The 21,260-nt window shown below is 32.5% G+C and overlaps 2 protein-coding genes across 5 annotated transcripts; both read left to right on the top strand.

Moving 5' to 3' along the window:
- Positions 1-2,841: 2,841 nt before the first annotated feature.
- On the top strand, positions 2,842-5,821 carry LOC127120714 (transcription factor MYB3R-3). Of its 2 annotated transcripts, none has more exons than XM_051051240.1 (8): positions 2,842-2,972; positions 3,223-3,371; positions 3,471-3,522; positions 3,794-3,851; positions 4,034-4,128; positions 4,238-4,341; positions 4,656-4,784; positions 4,991-5,821. In XM_051051240.1, exons 2-8 carry the CDS (start codon positions 3,241-3,243, stop codon positions 5,661-5,663), a joined length of 1,242 nt encoding a protein of 413 aa, XP_050907197.1. In that variant the 5' UTR covers positions 2,842-2,972; positions 3,223-3,240; the 3' UTR covers positions 5,664-5,821. The 2 variants fall into 2 exon arrangements, with proteins under 2 accessions (XP_050907197.1, XP_050907196.1); XM_051051239.1 differs by lacking the exon at positions 2,842-2,972 and adding an exon at positions 2,979-3,122.
- Positions 5,822-12,525: 6,704 nt separating this feature from the next.
- LOC127120713 (heat stress transcription factor B-2b) lies at positions 12,526-14,790 on the top strand. 3 transcript variants are annotated; one of them, XM_051051238.1, is made up of 3 exons: positions 12,526-12,742; positions 12,923-13,204; positions 13,310-14,790. In XM_051051238.1, the coding sequence occupies exons 2-3, from the start codon at positions 12,956-12,958 to the stop codon at positions 14,207-14,209; spliced, it is 1,149 nt and encodes a 382-aa protein (XP_050907195.1). In that variant the 5' UTR covers positions 12,526-12,742; positions 12,923-12,955; the 3' UTR covers positions 14,210-14,790. The 3 variants fall into 3 exon arrangements, with proteins under 3 accessions (XP_050907195.1, XP_050907194.1, XP_050907193.1); XM_051051237.1 differs by having other exon boundaries at positions 12,527-12,742; positions 12,933-13,204; XM_051051236.1 differs by having other exon boundaries at positions 12,529-12,742; positions 12,916-13,204.
- Positions 14,791-21,260: the final 6,470 nt, after the last annotated feature.

Here is a 21,260-nt window from a genome sequence, read left to right as displayed (position 1 = left end):
TCTCTCTCTCTCTCTCTCTCTCTCTCTCTCACACACACACACACACACACACACACACACACACACACACACACACTCAAAGCCTTCATTCGTACCAGCTAGCACTGAGATTGAAGGAATCTGTTCATGTGGACTGAGTAGAGACGTTGTCATCGTTCAACGTTCGTGATCGCTCCGTAGATCTGCATCAAAGGTTTCAATCGTCACAAGAGGTAAATATTCTATCACTGATCATGACCATTCGTAAGGATCTCTAAAGGAGAAAATTTTAATTTCCGCTGCGTTTTGGATCGCAATTCTCCTTCAGCTTAAGTGTTTGGACAACTTCTAATGAATGTTTAGAAGTTGTTTGAAGTGTTGGTTTGGAGAAAACACAATCACAGTGGAATTTGGAAGTTTAAGGTTTGGAAAATTTGCTACAATGGAGTTTTTGTGCGAATTCTGGTGTTTTGAGTTATGAGGCTTGTCTCTCTATTTATAGAGTATCCATATGGTTCATGTAACTTGCAGAAATCAATCTTGGTTCAATTGGAATGCTAGTTTGGTGACTTGGTTTCATTTTGCACAAAAATTCATAATGGATCATGATGAAAAGGTGGAGTGAAAGGAGGAGTTTAAAGGTATTTTTTTTAAGGTTTAGGATGTTGCTTCTGGTTTAGAGGTTAAGTGTGATCAGAAGAAACAAGTTGGAAGCTCAATGCAAGAGTGGTTGGAAAAGTTGACCTTTATCAAAATGGATATGAAGCTTTTTGCAAAACCTTCTAAATATGGCATCAAGACTTGGTCAATGGATTAATCCCTTGTGTAATGCACCAAGGGTTTGTGTAATCTTATGATTAAAGTGATATTTAGAAGCAAGATAGCCTGCAAAATAAGATTATGTAGCTTTGGCTCAAGGTTGCATGATGAACTTGTCATGAAAATGACTCAAAATTCAAATTTGGAGAGTCAACTTCATCTCTTCGAAAATCCTAGCTAAAATATGATAATTTCATGCTATCGAACTTTTTGAAAAGCTAAGACATTCCTCTAAAAATTTCACATTGGGAGTTTTCCTTGAATCAATGTGGATCATGGTGAAAAGTGATGATCCAGTAAGCCACTTTTTGAAGGCAAATATGGTTGAAAATTTTCTAAGTGTTTCAATTTTATGGTACCAACTCTATGGCTTCATAACTTGAAATGCTTGCATTTTTTGGGAATAAATCATCAAGGAAAAAGTTGAAGTATGAAGTAAGACATTTAATATGATAGTTGGAGCAAAGAAAATGGTGGTCTGAATCACATGTTATGGCCTTGGAAAGATGGGTACTTGAACATGTATTTTTTCATAACTTAGAAAAATTTACAAAACCAAATCTTGCCCTTTTTGCAAGTAACCTCAAATTTATTATTTACTCTTGATCAAATGCATCCACCAACCATATTTTCATGATCCTTGAGTTGAGAAGTCCATGGTTGACAAAAAATGTCAAAAGTCGAACTTTGACTTTGCCTCAGTTGACTTTGTATAAGATGAATTCAATTCTTACAATCTTTAATGAATGAGATCTCTTGAGCACATTGGATGATGTGAATGGACCACTTATGATGTATTTGAAGTCTTTGGACCATACTTCAAACTTTGGGATCATGCCTTGCCTTAAAAGTCAACCAGATGACTTTAGGTTAAAACCCTAGTTGAGGGTATCAGATGAACTCTGACATTGATGAATTTGAGATGGAATGATCTTGAAATTGATTCTTGTCTATGGAAGTCACTTGATCACTTAGGAAGGATGAGGAGTTTGAAATATTGAAACTCATGTCAAGTCTTGATTTATCAATCTTTGGAAGCTCTTGGTGCAAAACCCTAACTTAAGACAAACAAAGTAGAAACTCTTTTTGTATTTTCAATAGGTTAGTAATGCAAAGATTCTAGATGTCATGTAAATGATACAAATGATGGTTGCATCTTAGGGTTGAAAATTAGGGTATGACACAACCGATTACCGCACCTTTAGTAGAACTCATATTTAAATAGGAGAATTGTGTAACTCGTTACAACTTTGATGTAATTGATTACCAATCTCTAGTTGTTTGTATTTTGAAGTCAGTAGCTTCAAGTAACTGGTTCCAGATTTGGTGTAATCGATTAAAGGGTTGAAAATTTTGTTTTTATTTTAATTGGTTAACTAGATTAATTGATGTGTGTTGTTGTATATATACCCATTATTAATGAAATATCATCATTCTCACTTTATTTTCTCTCTAATTCTCTCGCTCTCTCCGTTATTCAACTGATTATACTTTCATCTTTTGTTATTGAATTTTTCCAAACAACTTTAAGATTGGAGGAGAAACTTTTCAAAGTATGTTTGGATGGTAGAATGTGATGAAATTAAATGGAATGAAATAGTATATAATTATATTTTATTATTTAAATTTGTTGATAATAGATAGAGAGAAATAAAATTTGAGAAATGCATTTTATCAACTTTTTTTTTAATTGAAGATATAAAATAAAATAAATTTATTTATTTTATTTCGATGTGAAAAAAAAGTATAAAAATACACAAATAATAAAATATTATATTTTTTCCGCTCATATTCCTTTCTAGTTTTTAGTTATCCAATAGCACAATTTTTTCTTTTTTTTATAAAAATGATAGCACAAAATATAATTCTCATATCTTTGGAATTAACAGAGTAGTGGCCTATTTTCATGGTTAAGTGCCCATGTCGGTTACTACTTCATTTACTAAATAATTAAATCCTTCAAATTAAATAACAATAATAACAAGTAAATTCCAAAGCAATCCGTTAAATTTTTATTATTTATTATTATTATAAAATAATAGTACTCTCTCTCTCTATTTTGTTTAGCTTCCAACACAAGCTCAACACTTTATAGATCGTTTAAAACCGCTTCAAACCGCTTCAATCATCTTCATCTCCACACTACTCTCTTTCTTTCATTCATCCATTTTCAAGTAAGTACTACATATTCATTCATATTCCACACTTCATCATCATCATCCACTACACTTTTTTACTTGCTTTCCATTTTCTGTAACGTATATTCAATTCACTTTATCAACAATCACACATCAACTTCAATCGGTTATCATCATCTAAAATATGTAAAAACTTGTTTCGCCAATTTTGTTTTTATTATTCGTGGTTTTGTTCCCAATGTGATCGTTTCTATGTGCTATTTTTGTGTTAAATGGTTTGAATTAGGTAGAAAAAATAAGAGAAATGTTGAAAGTCGAAAAGGAGCTTAAGGATTTTGAATTTGAATCACCTCGTCGAGATTTGCTTCATTTGTGTCTTTCTTCGCCTAATTGTAATAGCGACACTTGTTTTCTGGAATCAACACCTGTTACAGGGTAAGTAACTACTTGATTGATGCTATCGATTTTTCAACTTTTAGAAATGTACTTTGTTGCATTATTGCTCAACAGTTTTTCATAATTTTGATTTGATAGGAACAGAAAATCTCAAATTAGCTTCACAAAGAGATTATGGACAGAGGAAGAGGTTTGTTGCTTTAACTAAAAATCAATAGATAATTTTGAAGAAAAGTGTGTCTAAAATCGACACTTACATTCAATTTTTTAAATTATTATCGGTGTTGACGTATCAGTGTCAGGATGTCTGTGTCTGGGATGTGCTTTATATACAATTTCTGATCTTAACTGTGAAATTTGGTTTGACTATATTTGTTGTACTAATTTTAACTACTATTGGAAGTTGGAATTTACAGGGTTAATGCTCTCTGACTTTGTAATCTTATGATTATGACAAACAGGATAATCTTTTGATTGAGACAGTCAAGAAGCATGATGGAAGCAACTGGAAAAATATAGGTGGATTCGATATAATATTTTCAATTTCAATTGAGCTATTAGTTTATGTTTAAATTTTTTGCTGGTTTATCAACAATTTGCTACTGTCTCTGTTCACATTTTCACATATGAGTTTATCTTAATGGCTAAAGTAACATGCTGAACTTAATTGCATTTTGGGTTGTTCAATTGGTCTTTTACAGCTGCGTACCTTCCTGGGCGAACTGACGTCCAATGCTTCCGTCATTGGCAAAAGGTTTCAAATCCTGATCTTGTAAAGAGAACATGGACAAAGGAGGTGCTCTTCTTTATACATGTTGTAATTATTCTTTGTGGCAATTTGTGTTTGTTGAAATGCTGATGCCGATTGTTGATGGTGATTGTTGTTTCTGTGGTTAACATTTCAGGAAGACGAGTCCCTAATTGAACTAGTAAGAAAGTATGGTTTCAAGAGATGGTCTTTTATTGCGAAATCCATGCCGGGTCGTATTGGAAAGCAATGTCGAGAGAGGTAGGCAATTATAGACCTTTAGTAAATGTCCGATGTCAAGAGAGGAAAGCGTACTGTGGATTTTTCTCTTATTCTTTTTGATGTATTGATATTCTTCTGACCCAACAACAACTTTTTGTATGCATTCTTACCATTCACAAACAATTTTCTGTTGCTCTTTGCTGTTGGATTTATATAGATTGATTATCTTCTATGCATATGTTAGATAATCTCAGTTGCTACATCGCTGTTATATTTTGCAGATCATTATAGTCTACGTGTTTATTCTTATTAAGTATGTTGCTAGAAGATGAACTACTAGTTAATCATTTCAGGTGGCATAATCACCTTGATCCGACTATAAAAAAAGATTCTTGGTCGGAGGAGGAGGAATCAATACTTGCTCATTATTACCAAATACATGGCAGTAAATGGTCAGAAATTGCTAGGGTTCTTCCTGGAAGGTACTTATCTAGTAATGTTATGCAGGCTTTTCAGCCTGCACTCTAAAAATATATGCTTCAAGTTCAAAACAAACTCGTTTCTGAAGGCTTAAAGTTAGAACAATTATGCCTGAGTTATCGATAAATGTAGCATTTCTGAAGCAGACACTTATATTTGTTGTATGTAATGACATGTGATAACTGTTTGTATCATTTGGGTAAGCCAGGAGTGACAATGCTATAAAAAATCATTGGAACTGCTCAATGAAGAAGAAGTCGTCTGCATCACCAATTAGGTGTGACATGAATGTTACCACTTCCAGTTTCTGCACTTCTTTAATAAAGCCATCACATGATTTTGTTAAAGCTGAAGAACGAAGTATAATTGGAATTGTTTCTCCCAAGCAAAGTCACTGGTTGATACACAATGCTGATAACAGTTTTGGTTTGGCAACTCCTAGGGCCTCAGGACAAGGTGAAAGAAGATTGTTTGATTTACCAAATGAAATGGAAACAGTTATGAGTTGCAAAGACCATGGCAACCCTATGTTGTTTGATACGAATATGAATGGTTTCCCTTCTTCCGGGACTGTTACTAATCAGTCCTATAATTCTCCCAAATGGCAAAAGGTTTCTTTTACAGATTCAAAGTTTATTGCTGGTAATGAATCTGATAGTTCCCATTTGAGCTACTTAAAATTGGTTAATCATGAGAAGAAAGTTTATGTTGGAAGGGAAAACAATAGCGAAAGCGATGTGAGCCCAGAATGTGTACTAAGAAACTTAGCAATGACCTATGAGAACATTCCTTCTATTATAAGGAAAAGAAGTTCTAGGAAGGAATGTAATGCTGCCAATTATGGCAAGTCCCAAACACCATCTAGAATTGGCTTAAGATAATTTAAATCTCAACCAAGGGTTTGTTCCATTCCTTCCTAAACATGGAATGGAATGATGACTATGCTTGTAATATTTGATATATAAACCCTTAAAGAAATAGAATAGGCTTTGTTTCGATTGATTAAGAAAGTAAAAGAAATGAGATCATTTTTTATGAATTTTTTGGTTACTTTTTAAAATACCTCTACAAACATTTATTATAGTGTAATTTAATTGGATGGGTAAAGAAGTTTTACATTATTAATGTATATAAACTAAATTCAAAAGAAATGCGTAAAAAAAGAAGATAGAAGAAACTAATGTTGAAAAAATTCAATATAAGAACAAAATGAATAGAAAGGTGATATCATTTTTTGGTTGTTTGGATTGTGAAAAGAAAATGAAGAAAAAGAAAAGTGATAGAAAAGAAAGGTGCGTAGAAAGTTAGACAAATTTTTGAATTGTTTGGTAAAACGACAAAATAGGGTGTCTTTTTATGAAAGACGACAAAAAAAGAGGAAGCGGAAGGAAAGAGGAAAACTTTTATTTGCATTATTTTTCTGAGAAAAAAGATGTAAAGAATAACAGAAGTATCTTTAAATAAAAATGTGAGGATAAAATTGGAAAGCAACAACTTTATGTTTTTAGTGACTTTTCATTTCAAAATACTTCATCTTCAACAGTTGATAATTAATGACTCCTTCCTTAATTATGAGATTTTATTGAGTTTTTTCTTTGTTGTTTTTATAAAATCAACTTCAACTTTTAAAGTGCATTAAATATTTTTTTAAAAATATATTCTTAATTTTATTACATTATTTTTTGTAATATATAAATTACTGTTTTTTAAACATTAATATTTCTCTATTTAAAAATAAAATTATAAAACTATACAAATAGCCAATAAATTAATATTTTAACGAACTTTTTTAATTAACTTACTTTACTTTATGGATTTATTTTACTTTTATTTATTTATCTATTAATACAAGATATTTTTAAAATTCAATGTGCATTAATGATTTATTTATAAAAATGTTTATATCTAATTTATTATTAAAAACATTAATAAAAGACAATTTCCTTTTTATAATATCAATAGTGAATGTAAAAGTAACACAACTTTTATAAACTTTATTATTACAATAATTTTTTAAAATCGTTAAATTTATTGAAGGGTTTTATATAGTGAGGTGTTCGTTGTATGATTTTTCTTTTTTTGGAAAAATGCCTTGAAGAATGTAGACAAGGTTCTTAATCAAATATTCAATAAATTAATATAAAAACTTCCTTCTTAACTTATATTGGGAAAAAGGTTAGTCCAAGAAAATTTTATGGGTAGGATTCTAGGTTAAAATGTTATAGAAAATGGTTGGAAATCTATGAAACTCCGACACGTCACATAGTGTGTAGTTGTGTCGGACACGTGTCGAATACTGACACGCGTACGATACGTATCAGATACTTTTTTGAAGTGTTCAACGAAAAAAAATTGTTGCGGACACGGATACGACACCTTATTTCAAATAGAGGACACAGTTCAATTCAGAAAATTTCCGAATTTTTTGTTAAAAAAAAAGTCCTACTAAAAAGTTTTCAAAATTTAAAAAATAAATAAATTTTTTTAGCTTTAATATTCCATTTCTTTACTATAAAAGCAATACAATTATGATTTTTTATTTTTTTATATTTCACTATTTTTGTCTCCACAAAATTCTTTTATCTTCTCCGATTATTTTCATCTTTGCCCACCATTATTTCGGTTTTCACAAGGTATCTATGAATATCAATTATCATGTTTGAAATTTGTTTGAAAATGTTGAAAGAATTTTTATTGTTTTATCTTAAATAAATATAAATTTTGCTTCTCATTTTAAACTTTTTACAAATTTTACCTATAAATTACATTATTATATTAATATATAAAAAATATATAGCTGTGTCCGTGTCCTATGATTCTTACATTAGTGGGGTCCTCGTGTCCGTGTCCGTGCCGTGTCCGTGTCCGAGTTCGGGCTTCATAGTTGGAAATTGATTAATGCGCTATAATAATTGTGTTTTATTCGGGTGAAAAAGTAAAAATATCTTTAGACTTTAGAAATGCATCTTTTATAGTATCTCAAGTATATAATTTTTTTTGACCACCTCGATTCTATGAATAAATTTATTTAGAAAATACAATTTCAAAATTTATTGAATCAGAAAAAATGTAAAGACTTATGTTATAATTATCTCTACAAATATTTTTTTTTATAAAAATCAAAACTAAAAATACTTTATATTTTGAGATAAAACATATTTCACGTTGAATAAAAAACATATAATATCTTGTCATAATATAGAATTTGAACTTAATTTGTTAAAAAAAGAAAGGGGGAAATCCATAAATTCAAACGTAACTTAGTCCTCAATTTAATTATCTGCTATTAGAAATATCTATGATCCGTAGCAAATTTAATTGTATATTACAACTTGGAAAAAAGTCCGATTATAAATTATCATATTCACTACGCATTAAGCTGGAAAATCAATAGAGTGGTTAAATTTTTACTTGTTGTTTTGCTCTAGTAAGATAAACATTAAAAGTAAAGAGGAGGAAACCAGAGATAGGGTGATTCTAGTAGAGGTACATTATCGAAAAAGAAAAAAAAAATTGGAGCGAAAGTTAGTTTAGGCGTTTTTGATGTGATCAGAGTGCATCTGAAAATACATTTTTGTATTCTGTTTGAGGTGAATCCGGAGATGCATCTCCGGACCAGTTTATCTTTAAAAAATATGTGTCTCAGTTAATAATACACGAGGTGCGCATAAGGTGAATCCGAAGATGCATCTCCAAACTAAATCTTGAAGAAAAAAAAGGGTGAGACTCATTTTGGACATGTTTTAATGTATAACGGGTGCATTGGAATATGCATTTCCGGGTTCAAATGAGCATTTTTGAATTTTTATAGTGTTTTTTCACCTCTTAGAGTGAGATTAGCAATTCCCAAATTGTTATGAGTTTCTTTATTATATTCAATATATGCTTATGAGATTGTAGATTTTATTTTGGGGATTGTTATTCCCCCTCTTAACGACGAAGATGTATTTTTAAAAAATTCGAAAATGTCTTTATCATATTTTGAAAGTTAATTTCGGACACGCTCATACATACCAAAACACTTCGTAAATGAATCATCCTTTAATTTTTCAAAAATTAATACGGAAGTCAGCCTTCATTTTATGAAAGATGAAAGAGTGAGTCTGTAGGTTAAGTTTTAGACTAACCCATGTGACACGTTTTGAACTCATGATAGGTTAACTTCTACATTAACCCTCTGGGAAATAAATTTCTTTCATGGTCAGTATTTTTGTTATAAATTTGACATATTTTAATAAAAACTTATATAATTCAATTAAATCATATATTGATCATAAAATACAATCAAAATATCATTTATAATTCAATCGAACCATACAAATATGTAATTCAATCAAAATAATATATATTAAGTCAAAATGTAAACCATGCATTGTTCACAAAATACAAACTAAAATATAAATGATCAAATTCAAAGGAAAAATAAACTACTGGATCCTCATTTTCCTCCTGTACTGCAAGGCATTTTGTGCCTAAACTATCATGGTCTCTACAATGGGCCTCCCAGGAATGTCTTTTAGAAAATCTCATCTCTTTATACTCACTCGCCCAATAGCCACAATACATTGACATGTAGGTAACATATTAATGACATGATTTGCCCTAACCTTCTCCTCCTCTAATATCTCTTGATGAGATGGTATAAGTGGCTCTCCATCTACATTCAGTGTCATGTAAGGATGTGACACTTTGAAAAATCATTGGATGTAGCTGAATGCAGAACTTCATGCCTATGGGACCATATGATCAAGATACTCCGCAAATATGTCATAAACATCTTTATGGTGAACTATTGTAGGAGAAGCAACGATGGGGTTTCTAGAAATAGCATGTTGATACCCGAACTGAAAAATGACCCGCTCAAATAGATGTCGATACTATGTATGTCAATGGGGCACGTGGGGGACAATTTTATCCCCCCCGGACATAGACCTGAATACCCAAACAATCCTCATTTCTCATCCAGATCTCCAACGTGGATGAAGAATTAAAACCCAAACTCATCCCAACGAGTTCAAATTGGGTTTAGGTATCCCCGCCTTGCAACCATCTCTTTAGTGAAATCAATTTTTTAATAGAAATATTCATTTTTTCAACATTAAATTACAATACAAGCAATTTCAAAAAATATATGATAATATGGTCAAGAACCTATTCCCAATGAGCCAGAGTTTCAATCAATTTCATGGTCAAAAGTTATCTCACAAGGGCATCCAAGCAGCAAGCATCCTGATTAGGGTTTAGATGGTCAAATCAATGCTCCTTAGTCAATGACAAGATCCTAGAGGAATCAAGCCAAGAATTAGGATTTTGATGTCATGATGGGTGTCAAGATCAAGAAATTAGGGTTTCCCCCCATATGATGAACAATGTCATAAATCTTAAGCAAAACCAAGTTTTTGTTATCCACAACCTTTGAATCTATGATGATTATTAGAAAGTGTTAACATGAATGAATAACGCACATGAATGAGGCATGAATGAGTGCAGATGAATCTCAAATCATAAGTTAGATGAAAAATGAAAAGGGGAGAGAAAATTATGGGTATGACAGTACCAAAAATGAAATCGAATCGAACCGAAACTGAAACTGAAAATACTAAAAACAAGTTTTAAAACTTTTTTCCAAAAAAATTGAAAAGTAGTTTAATGGTTCGATTTGAGAAATTTTCTCTTCTAACGGTCCGATAGATTTCGTAATTTATAAATTGTATACCAAACTAATGATTTTTGTTTGGTTCGATTCTAAGTAAATTAAAATTGTTTGGTTCGGTTCGAGTGAACTTTTATTATAGTTTGGTTCGACTCAGTTTGATTTTCTCACTGAACTGTATCATGAACAACCCTATCTGTATGGACTGACTTTATACCTTGGGTCACGTGGAATATATTTGAGATGAGTTGAGCCTTGGCTATTTAGGCCTTTGGCCATCCTAAAACAATTTTCTTTTCCTTTCACGTAACATTCGACAGTCGTCGTGAATTCTTCCACGGAGTCTGCAGGTTTTTGGATTATAAATTTGTTGAAATGCCTAACTTTGATTTTGTTATGGAAGACTCTCATGAACATCTCTTAGTTGGCGTTGATCATTTTAACGTCCGTCTTGTTGAAGATATTCTCTTAGTGATTCACAATGTATTTGACGTACATTAAACAAATTAGTCGTGGATAACTTACGATGTTTGCTCGCGAAAAACAAGTGAATCAACTTCCAATATAGGTTATGGGAGCTGGTTATAGAGATCCTAGATTTGCTCATGTACCATCTCAAAGCCTTCTCCTTCACCGTCCAGAAAAGGGTTTGCACTTTATGGAATTGATGGTGCCTTTTAGTGTGGGCAACTTGAAGTTTTTTTTTGGGACATGCGCGTCTCATATCTCATCGAAGAGGGGTTGGGGATTTAGGATCTCTTCAATCTCGGTCGATCTCTAATTGTTGTTGTTCCTAAAGGTGTTACTGAAGGTGTAGAACTTTGTCATGAATCTTTGTTATGACATCTCGATCGACGTTGTTGTTGTTTGTGGAAGGTCTTATTATTATTGAATTGTGGTTAGACTAACAAAAGTTTCAAGCGAGAGCCTGATTCGAGTTAGTTTGACTGGATCCTTTGGTGGACCCAACTATATTTTTGACGAGTACAATAGATAATACTTTATTTGCGGTGTTAAGCACAATAACACTTTTTGTCTTATAAGTGAAAAATAAGTTCAATAATATTGAACTACATTACTATGTATTTATTATAGACGTTCGTTTAAGAGAAGAGTTCAAGAAATAAATTTCTAATACCTACAAAAATAAATATCCTTGGCATTGACTTTCACTAAAACTAAACATCCTTGGCATTGACTTCACCCCTTAAGTGGCTTGGGTGAGTTATCCCTTTAATAAATACCATGCAGTTAATTCACAATACCATAAATATTTCTCTTGTAGATTGATAAATTTTTTGTGGACTTACTTGAAACATGGCTTAAACATTCTCCTGCGAGATACTTCATAGAAGAAATGGGACAAGCTTCATCACGTGGTCACCATATAATTTCACCACTTCTTATTCAGAAGTTCTTTGCTTCATCCTAGTGTTGAAGAGTTAATGAGCGCAATGCTCTAACCTTTACTAGACTCATTTTATAACAATTGGATTTGATCAAAGAAATTTCAACCAATTTCTATTTTAAAAACAATATTCATAAAACTTAATTTTAAAAATGAATGCAAATTTACTCTTTTAAATATGTACTAACAAGTAACAAATAGCTAACAACCGTTATTACTTACCGTAAATAATTAAGAAAAATTTATTCTTATCTCGAAGAATTATATATTTTAATATTTTAAACAGATTAGTAACTGAACTTTCAATTTTCTCTTAAATGACTTTTCTTATCCATTCATCTAAAATGACATTACAATTTAGTAGAACTTGATAGAAAGTACTATATGATGTGGGTCGCTATCATAAACATCGGAACACGTGTTAATCAGATATTGCGTGTTAATGTTGGACAAAATTAAAAAATCAAATAAAAAACTTTGAAGAAAAAAAATATTTAATATTACAAACGAAGGAAAAGGAAGGTTCTGGAAAAGTGGATCACAAAACCAACGGCTCAAACCTAATCCGAACAAATCAACGGCCCGATCACACCTCCGCCGAGTCACAACTCACATTTCTTATCTCTCCACCTATCCATTCCTTCTAGCGCCTTCTTATTGTTCTCTGTGGACCCCACTGTTTTCTTTTTCACTTTCTTAATTTTTTTTCTTCCAATTTCCCTTTCATTCTCCAAAGCACGGATACACACGCTCCTTTTTTATTCCTATCCTATCTTTAATTTAAAAACTCTCTCCTAGAAACTTCTAGAATAAACAAACGCTAACCCATCTCTTTCTCAACCGCCGTTGCCGGTGGTTTCTTTCTCCTTTTCGGTTCAACGCACTCCATCTCTTTCGAGGTAACCATTTAATAACGCATATACTTATTTCCCTTAATTAATACTATAGTTTTATTTTATTTTTTGACCCTATTTATACTCTTACTATATGATAATAATAATAAGAAGAAGAGTTAGCTTAGTATAAATATATTATAGCTTATAGTTTTAATTAAGAAACGGTTATGATTTAGCTTTTAGGGTGGTTTAGGCACAGATCTGGAAACGGAGTTGATGGCGACATTACCGGTCGAGCAAACTGGTGAATCTCCGACGACGGAATTGCAGAGATCCATTCCGACGCCGTTTCTTACCAAAACGTATCAACTTGTGGATGATCCTTCTGTTGATGATTTGATTTCATGGAACGAAGACGGGACAAGCTTCATAGTTTGGTTACCTGCTGAATTCGCAAGAGATTTGCTACCGAAGTATTTCAAACACAATAACTTCTCCAGTTTTGTTCGTCAGCTTAACACATATGTAACTAACTTTCTTTATCTGATTTTATTAATTTCATTTTTGTTATAATTTTTTTAAGATTTTCGTTTTCTAAACTGTTAAGTAATTTTTGTGTTTGGTTTCTAGGGATTTCGGAAAGTTGTACCTGACCGTTGGGAATTTGCCAACGACGGTTTCCGACGAGGCGAGAAAAATCTACTCCGTGATATACAACGGAGGAAAATATTGTCGGCTGCCGGAACGCCGATTGTGACGACGGTAGCCGCGGCAACTAATGTTGTAACGGTAGCTATGGCGGCACCGGTTAGAATGGTGTCTCCAACAACTTCCGGTGATGAACAGGTGGTTTCATCGAACTCATCTCCAATTGTGGCGCACAATAGTGCCACAGTGCACCGTAGCACAAGTTGCACCACTTCGCCTGAATTATTTGAAGAGAATGAGAGGCTTAAGAAAGAGAATACTCAACTGAGTAACGAGTTGAGTCAATTGAAAAGTCTTTGTAATAGTATATTATCTATGATGAGTAATTATGCTTCTGGTTTTAGTCGACAGTTAGAATCGTCTACTAGCGTTGCAACGGCACGGGCGGTGCTTGTAAATGAAGGAGGCAAAGCTTTGGATCTTTTGCCTACAAGGAATGTTTCGTTAGCTGAGGAGGCTGTGGCTGTTAATGTAGGTGGTGTTGCCGGTGGTGGTGGTGCATCCTGTGAGACGCTGAATTTGGCTGGTAATGCCTGTGGTGCATCATGTGAGACGCAGAATTTGGCTGAACCTGAGCATGGGCATGAGGCTCAAGTTCCTAAACTGTTTGGGGTGTCTATTGGGCTTAAACGATGTAGGAGAGAGTGTGAGGTTGAACCGGAGAGAGAGGAACGGGAGCAGCATCAGCATCAAATGCCAATGCAGATGCAAACACAATCCTCTCAGGAACATGATCGAGGATCAGATGTGAAATCGGAACCGCATGATGGCAACGATGACTCGGATGATCAAGAGCATCGTTGGGATTTTATGAATAATTAATGCAAAGGCAGTGTTTAGAATTTGGATATAAAAATTGCTTAAGTTTCAACATGTTTGAACATGACAAACACGTTACAGAGCAATGGATTGTTACAGTAACGTGTCGCTACCATTAACGTTGTGCCGGTGCCATTGGACAAGGACGTGGTTGGAAATTGAAATTCCATGTTGTTTGTATATATGGCTTGACTAGTTCCTTGTTGAGCAAAGAGTGTGAAAGCCATACAAAGGAAAGTTAATATTGTCGACATCAGTGGTTAAAGAAAAATGATCAGCACATGCAAATGGATTTGCTAAATCAACGGGAAGTTTGATAAGTTTAAAGTATTCACAAAGTTGTGTTTTTTGGACACGCTTCTGGATATTCAACGATCAACACTGTTTGTGGTTGATAATTTGATACATTTACTAGGATGTTTCCAACCTATGGACCAAGTTTGTTCCTACATTACATAATTATTATAGTATTATTTTGTTAGGATAACGTGCTCATTTTGATAGTATATGTTTTGAATTTGTTTATTTAAATGATGGACTTTTGTCTAAAATTATTAATAAACTAGTATTATTCTGAAGAGAAATATACTTTGACACAATTTTAGGTTCTGACGTCATGTATTTATGCAATATTTTTAATTAGTTATTTCTCTTTTATTGTGTCAAATAAATGGTTAAAAATGATAATTTTTAGTGTTTAAATACCGTACTAAATTAATTTTGAATTAAAGTTAGGCATCCGTTCTTTTTTAAGTGTTTTATTTTTTAAAAAAAATTTGTATTTTTTAATTGTCACTTATCAATAGTATTTTATTTAAATTATTTCTAAATAATTATTACAGAGAGAATCAAAATTATCAAATGAATATAATAAATAATTAAAGATAATATAGATAAAAATAATATTTATTAATTTTATTGATATATATAAAAAATTAAAAAATAATATTTAAAAAAGAACGGAGGGAGTATTATATTTGAGTAATATACAATTTTTTTAAAAATAATTAAATGTATTGATTTTAATAAAAAAAAATATTTAATAAAATAGTTGAATAAAATTTAAAAAATGATTAAATATATTGATTTTAGTGAAAAAATAATATTTGATAAAATAGTCGACTAAAGTTATTAAATAAGAATATAATAGTAAAATATAATATAAATATTGTATTCATAATGTAAATAGATAATTATTTAAAAAAGAAAGAAATGAAATATGTTTTATGAGAGGAATTATAATTTTAATATAAAATTAATTATTATATATTTTGTAAAAATTTTACATTATCAATTCATCACCATCATTCATTTTGTAATTTTAAAAACTTTGAAATAAAAATCAAAATTTTCTCAATATTGATTGTATAACATCTTTTTTACATTAATGTTTTAATTAAATTATTTTAATATACATTTTAACTCATTTATAGAATTAATCATTTATTTAAATTCAAGAAATTTTGGTTCTCTTTTAAATTTTTTAATATAAAATTATAGTTTTTATTTTTAAATGGATTTATGTGTGACATAGGATAAATTTAAAAATAAAATATCTAAATTTTGTGCTATTAAAAAGTAAACACACTAAGTGTGAGGAGAATTATCAAAATTATTTAAATTTTAAATTAATTTTATAGGAATAAAATAAGGATTAAAATTTTAATTAATTTGCAAAAATTCAAATCTATATATATGATAAAAGTTTTTAAATAATTATCTCTTATGTTTAAGAGTGTGATTGATTTAAAAGATCATTTTTCAACATAAAAATATGTAAGAAAGGGTAAGAAAAGAGAGAAAAAAAAGTAGGGAATGAAATACACTTTAAGTATTAATTTATTTAAGAGAAAAAGAAAATAAACAGAAAAAACAAAATTGTTGCATATATTTAAAAAGTTCGTATATTAAACAATATTTTAATTTAATTAAAAAATTGATTAATTAATTAATTATTTAAACTGCTTATATCTTTTGAAAAAGGAAACAATAATTTTTAATAAAAATGTAGAAACACATCAAAATAGCTTGTAACATAAAAGTTTAAGAACACTTGATGTTATTAGTATTTACACATCTGATATTAAATTTTGGAAAGAGTTTTGTATTAGTATATTGTAAAGGGTTTACAAGGGACAATGAGAAGACAAATGATGTAGCATCTTGTCCATAGTCTCTCTCTAGTCGCTCGTTTCTTATATTGATAGTCCATTTTGAAGATAATTCGGTTGAAGTGGGAAAATATGGGAAATAATGTGCTTTTACTCAACAATAGATCAGAAGAAAAAGAGGGGAAGTTAACCACGCTCTTTTACGTAATCTCCGCTCATGGAAGCCGTTATTATTTTTTGAGAATCTAAAATCTAACTCCATCAGTTCCTATAAATATCTCAATTATAAAGGTGAGAAAATAACAATTTCTTTTTTATAAGTAAAAAAATGACAATTTCATATTGCATCTCAAATTCGTGAGAATTTATCTGATTAAATTCTGAAATTTCTTGTTCTTGTTGGTTGTATTGGTTGTATTGAAAGTGTTGAAGTGATGATGAATGTTAATTAAATCGATGTAATATATATTAATATATGTCTATTTGATTGTTTTCAATACTGTATTAACATGTACGATTGAATTTTGTGTGATTGAGGTCGAAATTGAAGCTTTGATAGAGCTCCAATGGTTGAAAATTGTACTTTTAACGTTGTTATGGGGGTATCGCGCTCAACGCGGACGAGAGCTTACTTAGCGAATTTTTGCTTAGCGCGAGGTGGTCTCGCTTAGTGAGATGTATGTTCTGTTTTTTTTGTGAGTTACGCTCAGCGGACAAGAGTTGCGCTCAGCGAATGGTATTTCGCTCAACGAAATTGGAAAAACAGAACTGAGTTATTTTCGAGTAATTTTTTGACAGTGTACGGTTTTGACGATTAATTGGTATTGTTAGGCATTCAATGAGGTTATTTGATTCTGTTTGACGTGAGTTGATGGATTTATTGGATTGATAATTATTATGCATGAAATTATTGAGTTTATATTGAGTTGTGATAAATTGATTGATAATGAGCATTGTTGAGTTTCATGGTGAGTGGTCATGAAAGAGTAATGATTGAGTTGTGAGTACGATTCAGAGAGGAGACCGTGACGAACATTGATATAGTTAAGTTGCATTACATGTATTCATGATTTATAGAATTGCCTGATTCAGAGAGGGGACCTTGGGGCGGCCCAATTCAGTAATGGAACTTTGGTGGGATTTAAATCAGTCGTCTTCCCCAAAGGCAACACCTTCACACTATAACAATCAACATAAACAACACACTTATCTTTAGACCAAACACTTTATTCTTTGGATATCCATACATTCTTTGGGTTAAGTACCTCATGGTCAAACACCCATCTCTGAATCAATACCTTATGCATTTCCTTATGGAGCTTCATGCTCTGGCAAACCTCATACATTACCCTGTGGAGCCTCATGCTCTGGAAAACCCTTTTCTTTTCTTTTTCTCTGTGGATACTCATTCTATGGCAACCTTCATGCATTTCCCTGTGGATCATCATGCTTTGGAAACTCTCATGCATTTCTCTATGGAGCCTTATGCTCTAGCAACTCTCATACATTGCCTTGCGGAGCTTCATGCTTTGGCAACCTCTTTTTGTAGGTCTTGATCCTTGGATCTAGGAAAAATCCTACAAATATGCATTTGCCACACCATCTATTGGTTAACTCCCCACATTCTTTAGTTCATACATACCTATTTATGGATCCCAACATAACAATCTTGGTCCAAAGAATACTGTCACCACTTCAAGCATATAACACATTCCTCATTTCACCATTTATTTTACACTTCAAGTAACTCTTTTACAATTCAAGAAAGTTCTCTTTCTTTCTTTATTTCCATTAAATAAACTCTTTCTTTTCTTTTATCACACAAACCTTTTCAAAACAATTTTCTTTATGAAATAAAATAATTGTTATAATATGTTCCTTAATAGTCAGACTAAAAGCTTGGAGCATTCAGACAAGGATCAAAGTCAGCTAACGTCTACACACTTCTAGGATATGATTATAACTATTCCCTAAAGGAACCAACATATATGTATTTTCTACCATGAACTACAAAGCTTTGATTTTCTCATTACACTATGAGAGTATGTAGGCACGAGGGTTCCAATCCTTGGCGATCACACTAATTAAGAAACTTATTTTTTCCCATTTTAGCATTTCGTAAGTAACCTTTAGATAGTAACACTCATTCGAGCAAAGAACAATCAAAATGGTTCTCGTTGAGTACAACGGACGTGAGAGTGCTAATACCTTCCCCTTGCATAACCGACTTTCTTACCCATTTCTCTTCCCCTTAGGTTTTATTGATACTTTCCCTTTCCTTTGGGAATAAATAAAGTTAGGTGGAGAATTTGTTGTATCTTTCGAGCGTGCGATGCTCTCAGGTATTTTTTACGGTGCGACATTAGGGTTTAATAAAACTTGACTATTTGATGATGGCAACCAAATGCAATATAACTCAAGCCTCGTCTCAAAGTGAACTCAAAAAAGTGTCTACAAGAAAGAAAGCATCTGAAAACTCTTGAAGTATAATAAATCCCTACCTCGGTTAGTCTAAGTGAATACTTTGTAAAGCATAAGTCTCTTCTTGTAAAATTTAATGGCTAATTCACAAACACATGAAAAAAATTAATTGATTTTTATCAAGATTTTTTTTTCATAAATGTCTTGAAGTCATGCAAGATGAGTTGGAAAATGTTTGAAAAGCTCTGGGAAATTTTTTGTCTTTGCCAATCGATTGGTTCATTTCAAAAATGTACCCTGAGCGATTAGGACAACATCTTAATGAGGTATAACTGCTATATATCTTTTCTTTACCCTTTTAACTTGGTAATCAATTGGTATATGTTACCAATCAATTGGAAAAATCATAAATTGGCCTAAAAATAGTTTCCTTTTTGGCCCAACATATAGCCTATAAATAGAGGTCCATTATGAAGGAGAATTGCGACCCAAAGCGCAGCGGAAATTAAAATTTCTCCTTTAGAGATCCTTACGAATGGTCATGATCAGTGATAGAATATTTACCTCTTGTGACGGTTGAAACCTTTGGTGCAGATCTCTTGTGACGATCAAAACCTTTGATGCAAATCCACGAAGCGATCACGAACGTTGAACGATGACAACGTCTCTACTCAGTCCACACGAACGGGTTCCTTCAATCTCAGTGCTAGCTGGTACGAGTGAAGGCTTTGAGTGAGAGAGAGAGAGAGAGTGTGATAGAAAACGAAAATAATGCAACCGCAAATTTTTGCTTCTGCACAAGGGTTCTATTTATAGAACCACTTGTGTGGGCTTCAAGCTAAAAGCCCACTTAAGTGTATTTTGGCCCATATCTTATAATATGCCCAAAATCACTTAAGCTCATGGTACCTTACCATATTTCGTATTCTACTCAAGTACATCGTACCTTACGATGCTCTATAACTCACTTAAGGGCACCGTACCTTACGGTATTCCTTAGTTACTCTATCTCTCATCAATCCGTCCTTTGTGTGTGACCCTGTAGGTTTTCGTGACGTTGGCAATTATATTAAATCACTCATTTAACTTAATAAGCAGTGAGCGGTATCTAGCAACACATCACTGCTACCCAAGACACGAAAATGTCATGTGATCTGACAATTCCTTCTGTGATAATAATTATGTGTATAATTACCCTTTTGCCCTTATGTCTATATTGAACACAAGGCATAGACCGTGTCATCCTTGTCCAGTTCAATATTGGGCCCATAGACATTTATCCTGTTATGCAGGATGGGCAAATTCCATCTAGGTCACTCATGTCCCTCAGCATGCTTCGTGGAGTACCCATCAACTGTCTTTATGGTTATCCAGTTACGGACAACGTTGGATCAGCAATAAAGCACTCGACTCTACATCTAGGGTCCATAGTGGTTTCAGGTCGAAGAGTGGAATACACTATTATCACCATGAGAATAACTTATGACACTTTGCATAACTTTCTATATAGTATTCTCATAGCGGGTCAATCCGGTATAAGTATTACTCCTAATATTCATACCTATGTTTAAGACTTGATAACTCTTTATCCATGATCCATGAGATGTGATCATCAGTCTACAAACATAATAGTCTTAATGCTTTAATGTTATCCCACTTCACACTAAAGCTCGACTACGGATACTTTAAGAATAGTGTCCTTATGTTTAATGTGATCTCATGATTAAGTCATACTTGATACATTAAACAGACTAGCTATTCTAGGGACTTTATTAAACAAACGTAATAAAGAAAAAGCCTTTTATTATTAATAAATAATTCGATACAAGTACCAAAAGTATTGGCCTCTAGGGCTTACACCAACAATCTCCCACTAGCACTAGAGCCAATCAGGCATACCCTTAATACCCATAGATCTAGTATGGCCATCATGCTTCTGCTGCGCAAGAGGCTTTGTCAGTGGGTCAGCAATATTGTCAAGTGTAGGTACTCTGCATATTTTCACATCTCCTCTATCTATTATCTCTCGAATGAGATGATAACGCCTAAGTATGTGTTTGGATCGTTGGTGAGATCTAGGCTCCTTGGCTTGTGCGATAGCACCATTGTTATCACAGTAGAGACCAATGGGATCCACAATGCTAGGAACTATGCCAAGTTCACTAATGAACTTTTTGATCCAAACAGCTTCCTTTGCTGCACTTGAGGCAGCAATATACTCGGCCTCGGTTGTAGAATCAGCAACTGTATCTTGCTTTGAACTTTTCCAGCTCACAGCGCCACCGTTTAAGCAAAACACATAACCAGATTGCGATCTAAAGTCATCCTTATCTGTCTGGAAGCTAGCATCGGTGTATCCAATTATAGCCAACTCTTCCTGACCTCCATATATCAAGAATGAGTCCTTAGTCCTTCTTAAATACTTAAGGATATTCTTGACAGCTACCCAGTGAGCATCACCAGGATCAGATTGGTACCAACTTATTGCACTCAAAGCATACGAGACATCTGGTCGAGTACAT

This window comes from Lathyrus oleraceus, chromosome 2 (assembly GCF_024323335.1).
Source record: "Lathyrus oleraceus cultivar Zhongwan6 chromosome 2, CAAS_Psat_ZW6_1.0, whole genome shotgun sequence".
Lineage (NCBI taxonomy): Eukaryota > Viridiplantae > Streptophyta > Magnoliopsida > Fabales > Fabaceae > Lathyrus > Lathyrus oleraceus.
Note: the sequence above shows the minus strand (reverse complement) of the source record. Positions and strands in the feature narration are given on the sequence as shown.

Excerpts from the sequence above, each read along its gene's own strand:
- LOC127120713 (XM_051051238.1), top strand. The coding sequence starts at position 12,956 with ATGGCGACATTACCGGTCGAGCAAACTGGTGAATCTCCGACGACGGAA. Across the intron at positions 13,205-13,309 it reads TTCGTCAGCTTAACACATAT|GGATTTCGGAAAGTTGTACC; the intron begins GTAACTAACTTT and ends TTTGGTTTCTAG.
- LOC127120714 (XM_051051240.1), top strand. The coding sequence starts at position 3,241 with ATGTTGAAAGTCGAAAAGGAGCTTAAGGATTTTGAATTTGAATCACCT. Across the intron at positions 3,372-3,470 it reads GAATCAACACCTGTTACAGG|GAACAGAAAATCTCAAATTA; the intron begins GTAAGTAACTAC and ends TTGATTTGATAG. Across the intron at positions 4,342-4,655 it reads GGAAAGCAATGTCGAGAGAG|GTGGCATAATCACCTTGATC; the intron begins GTAGGCAATTAT and ends TAATCATTTCAG.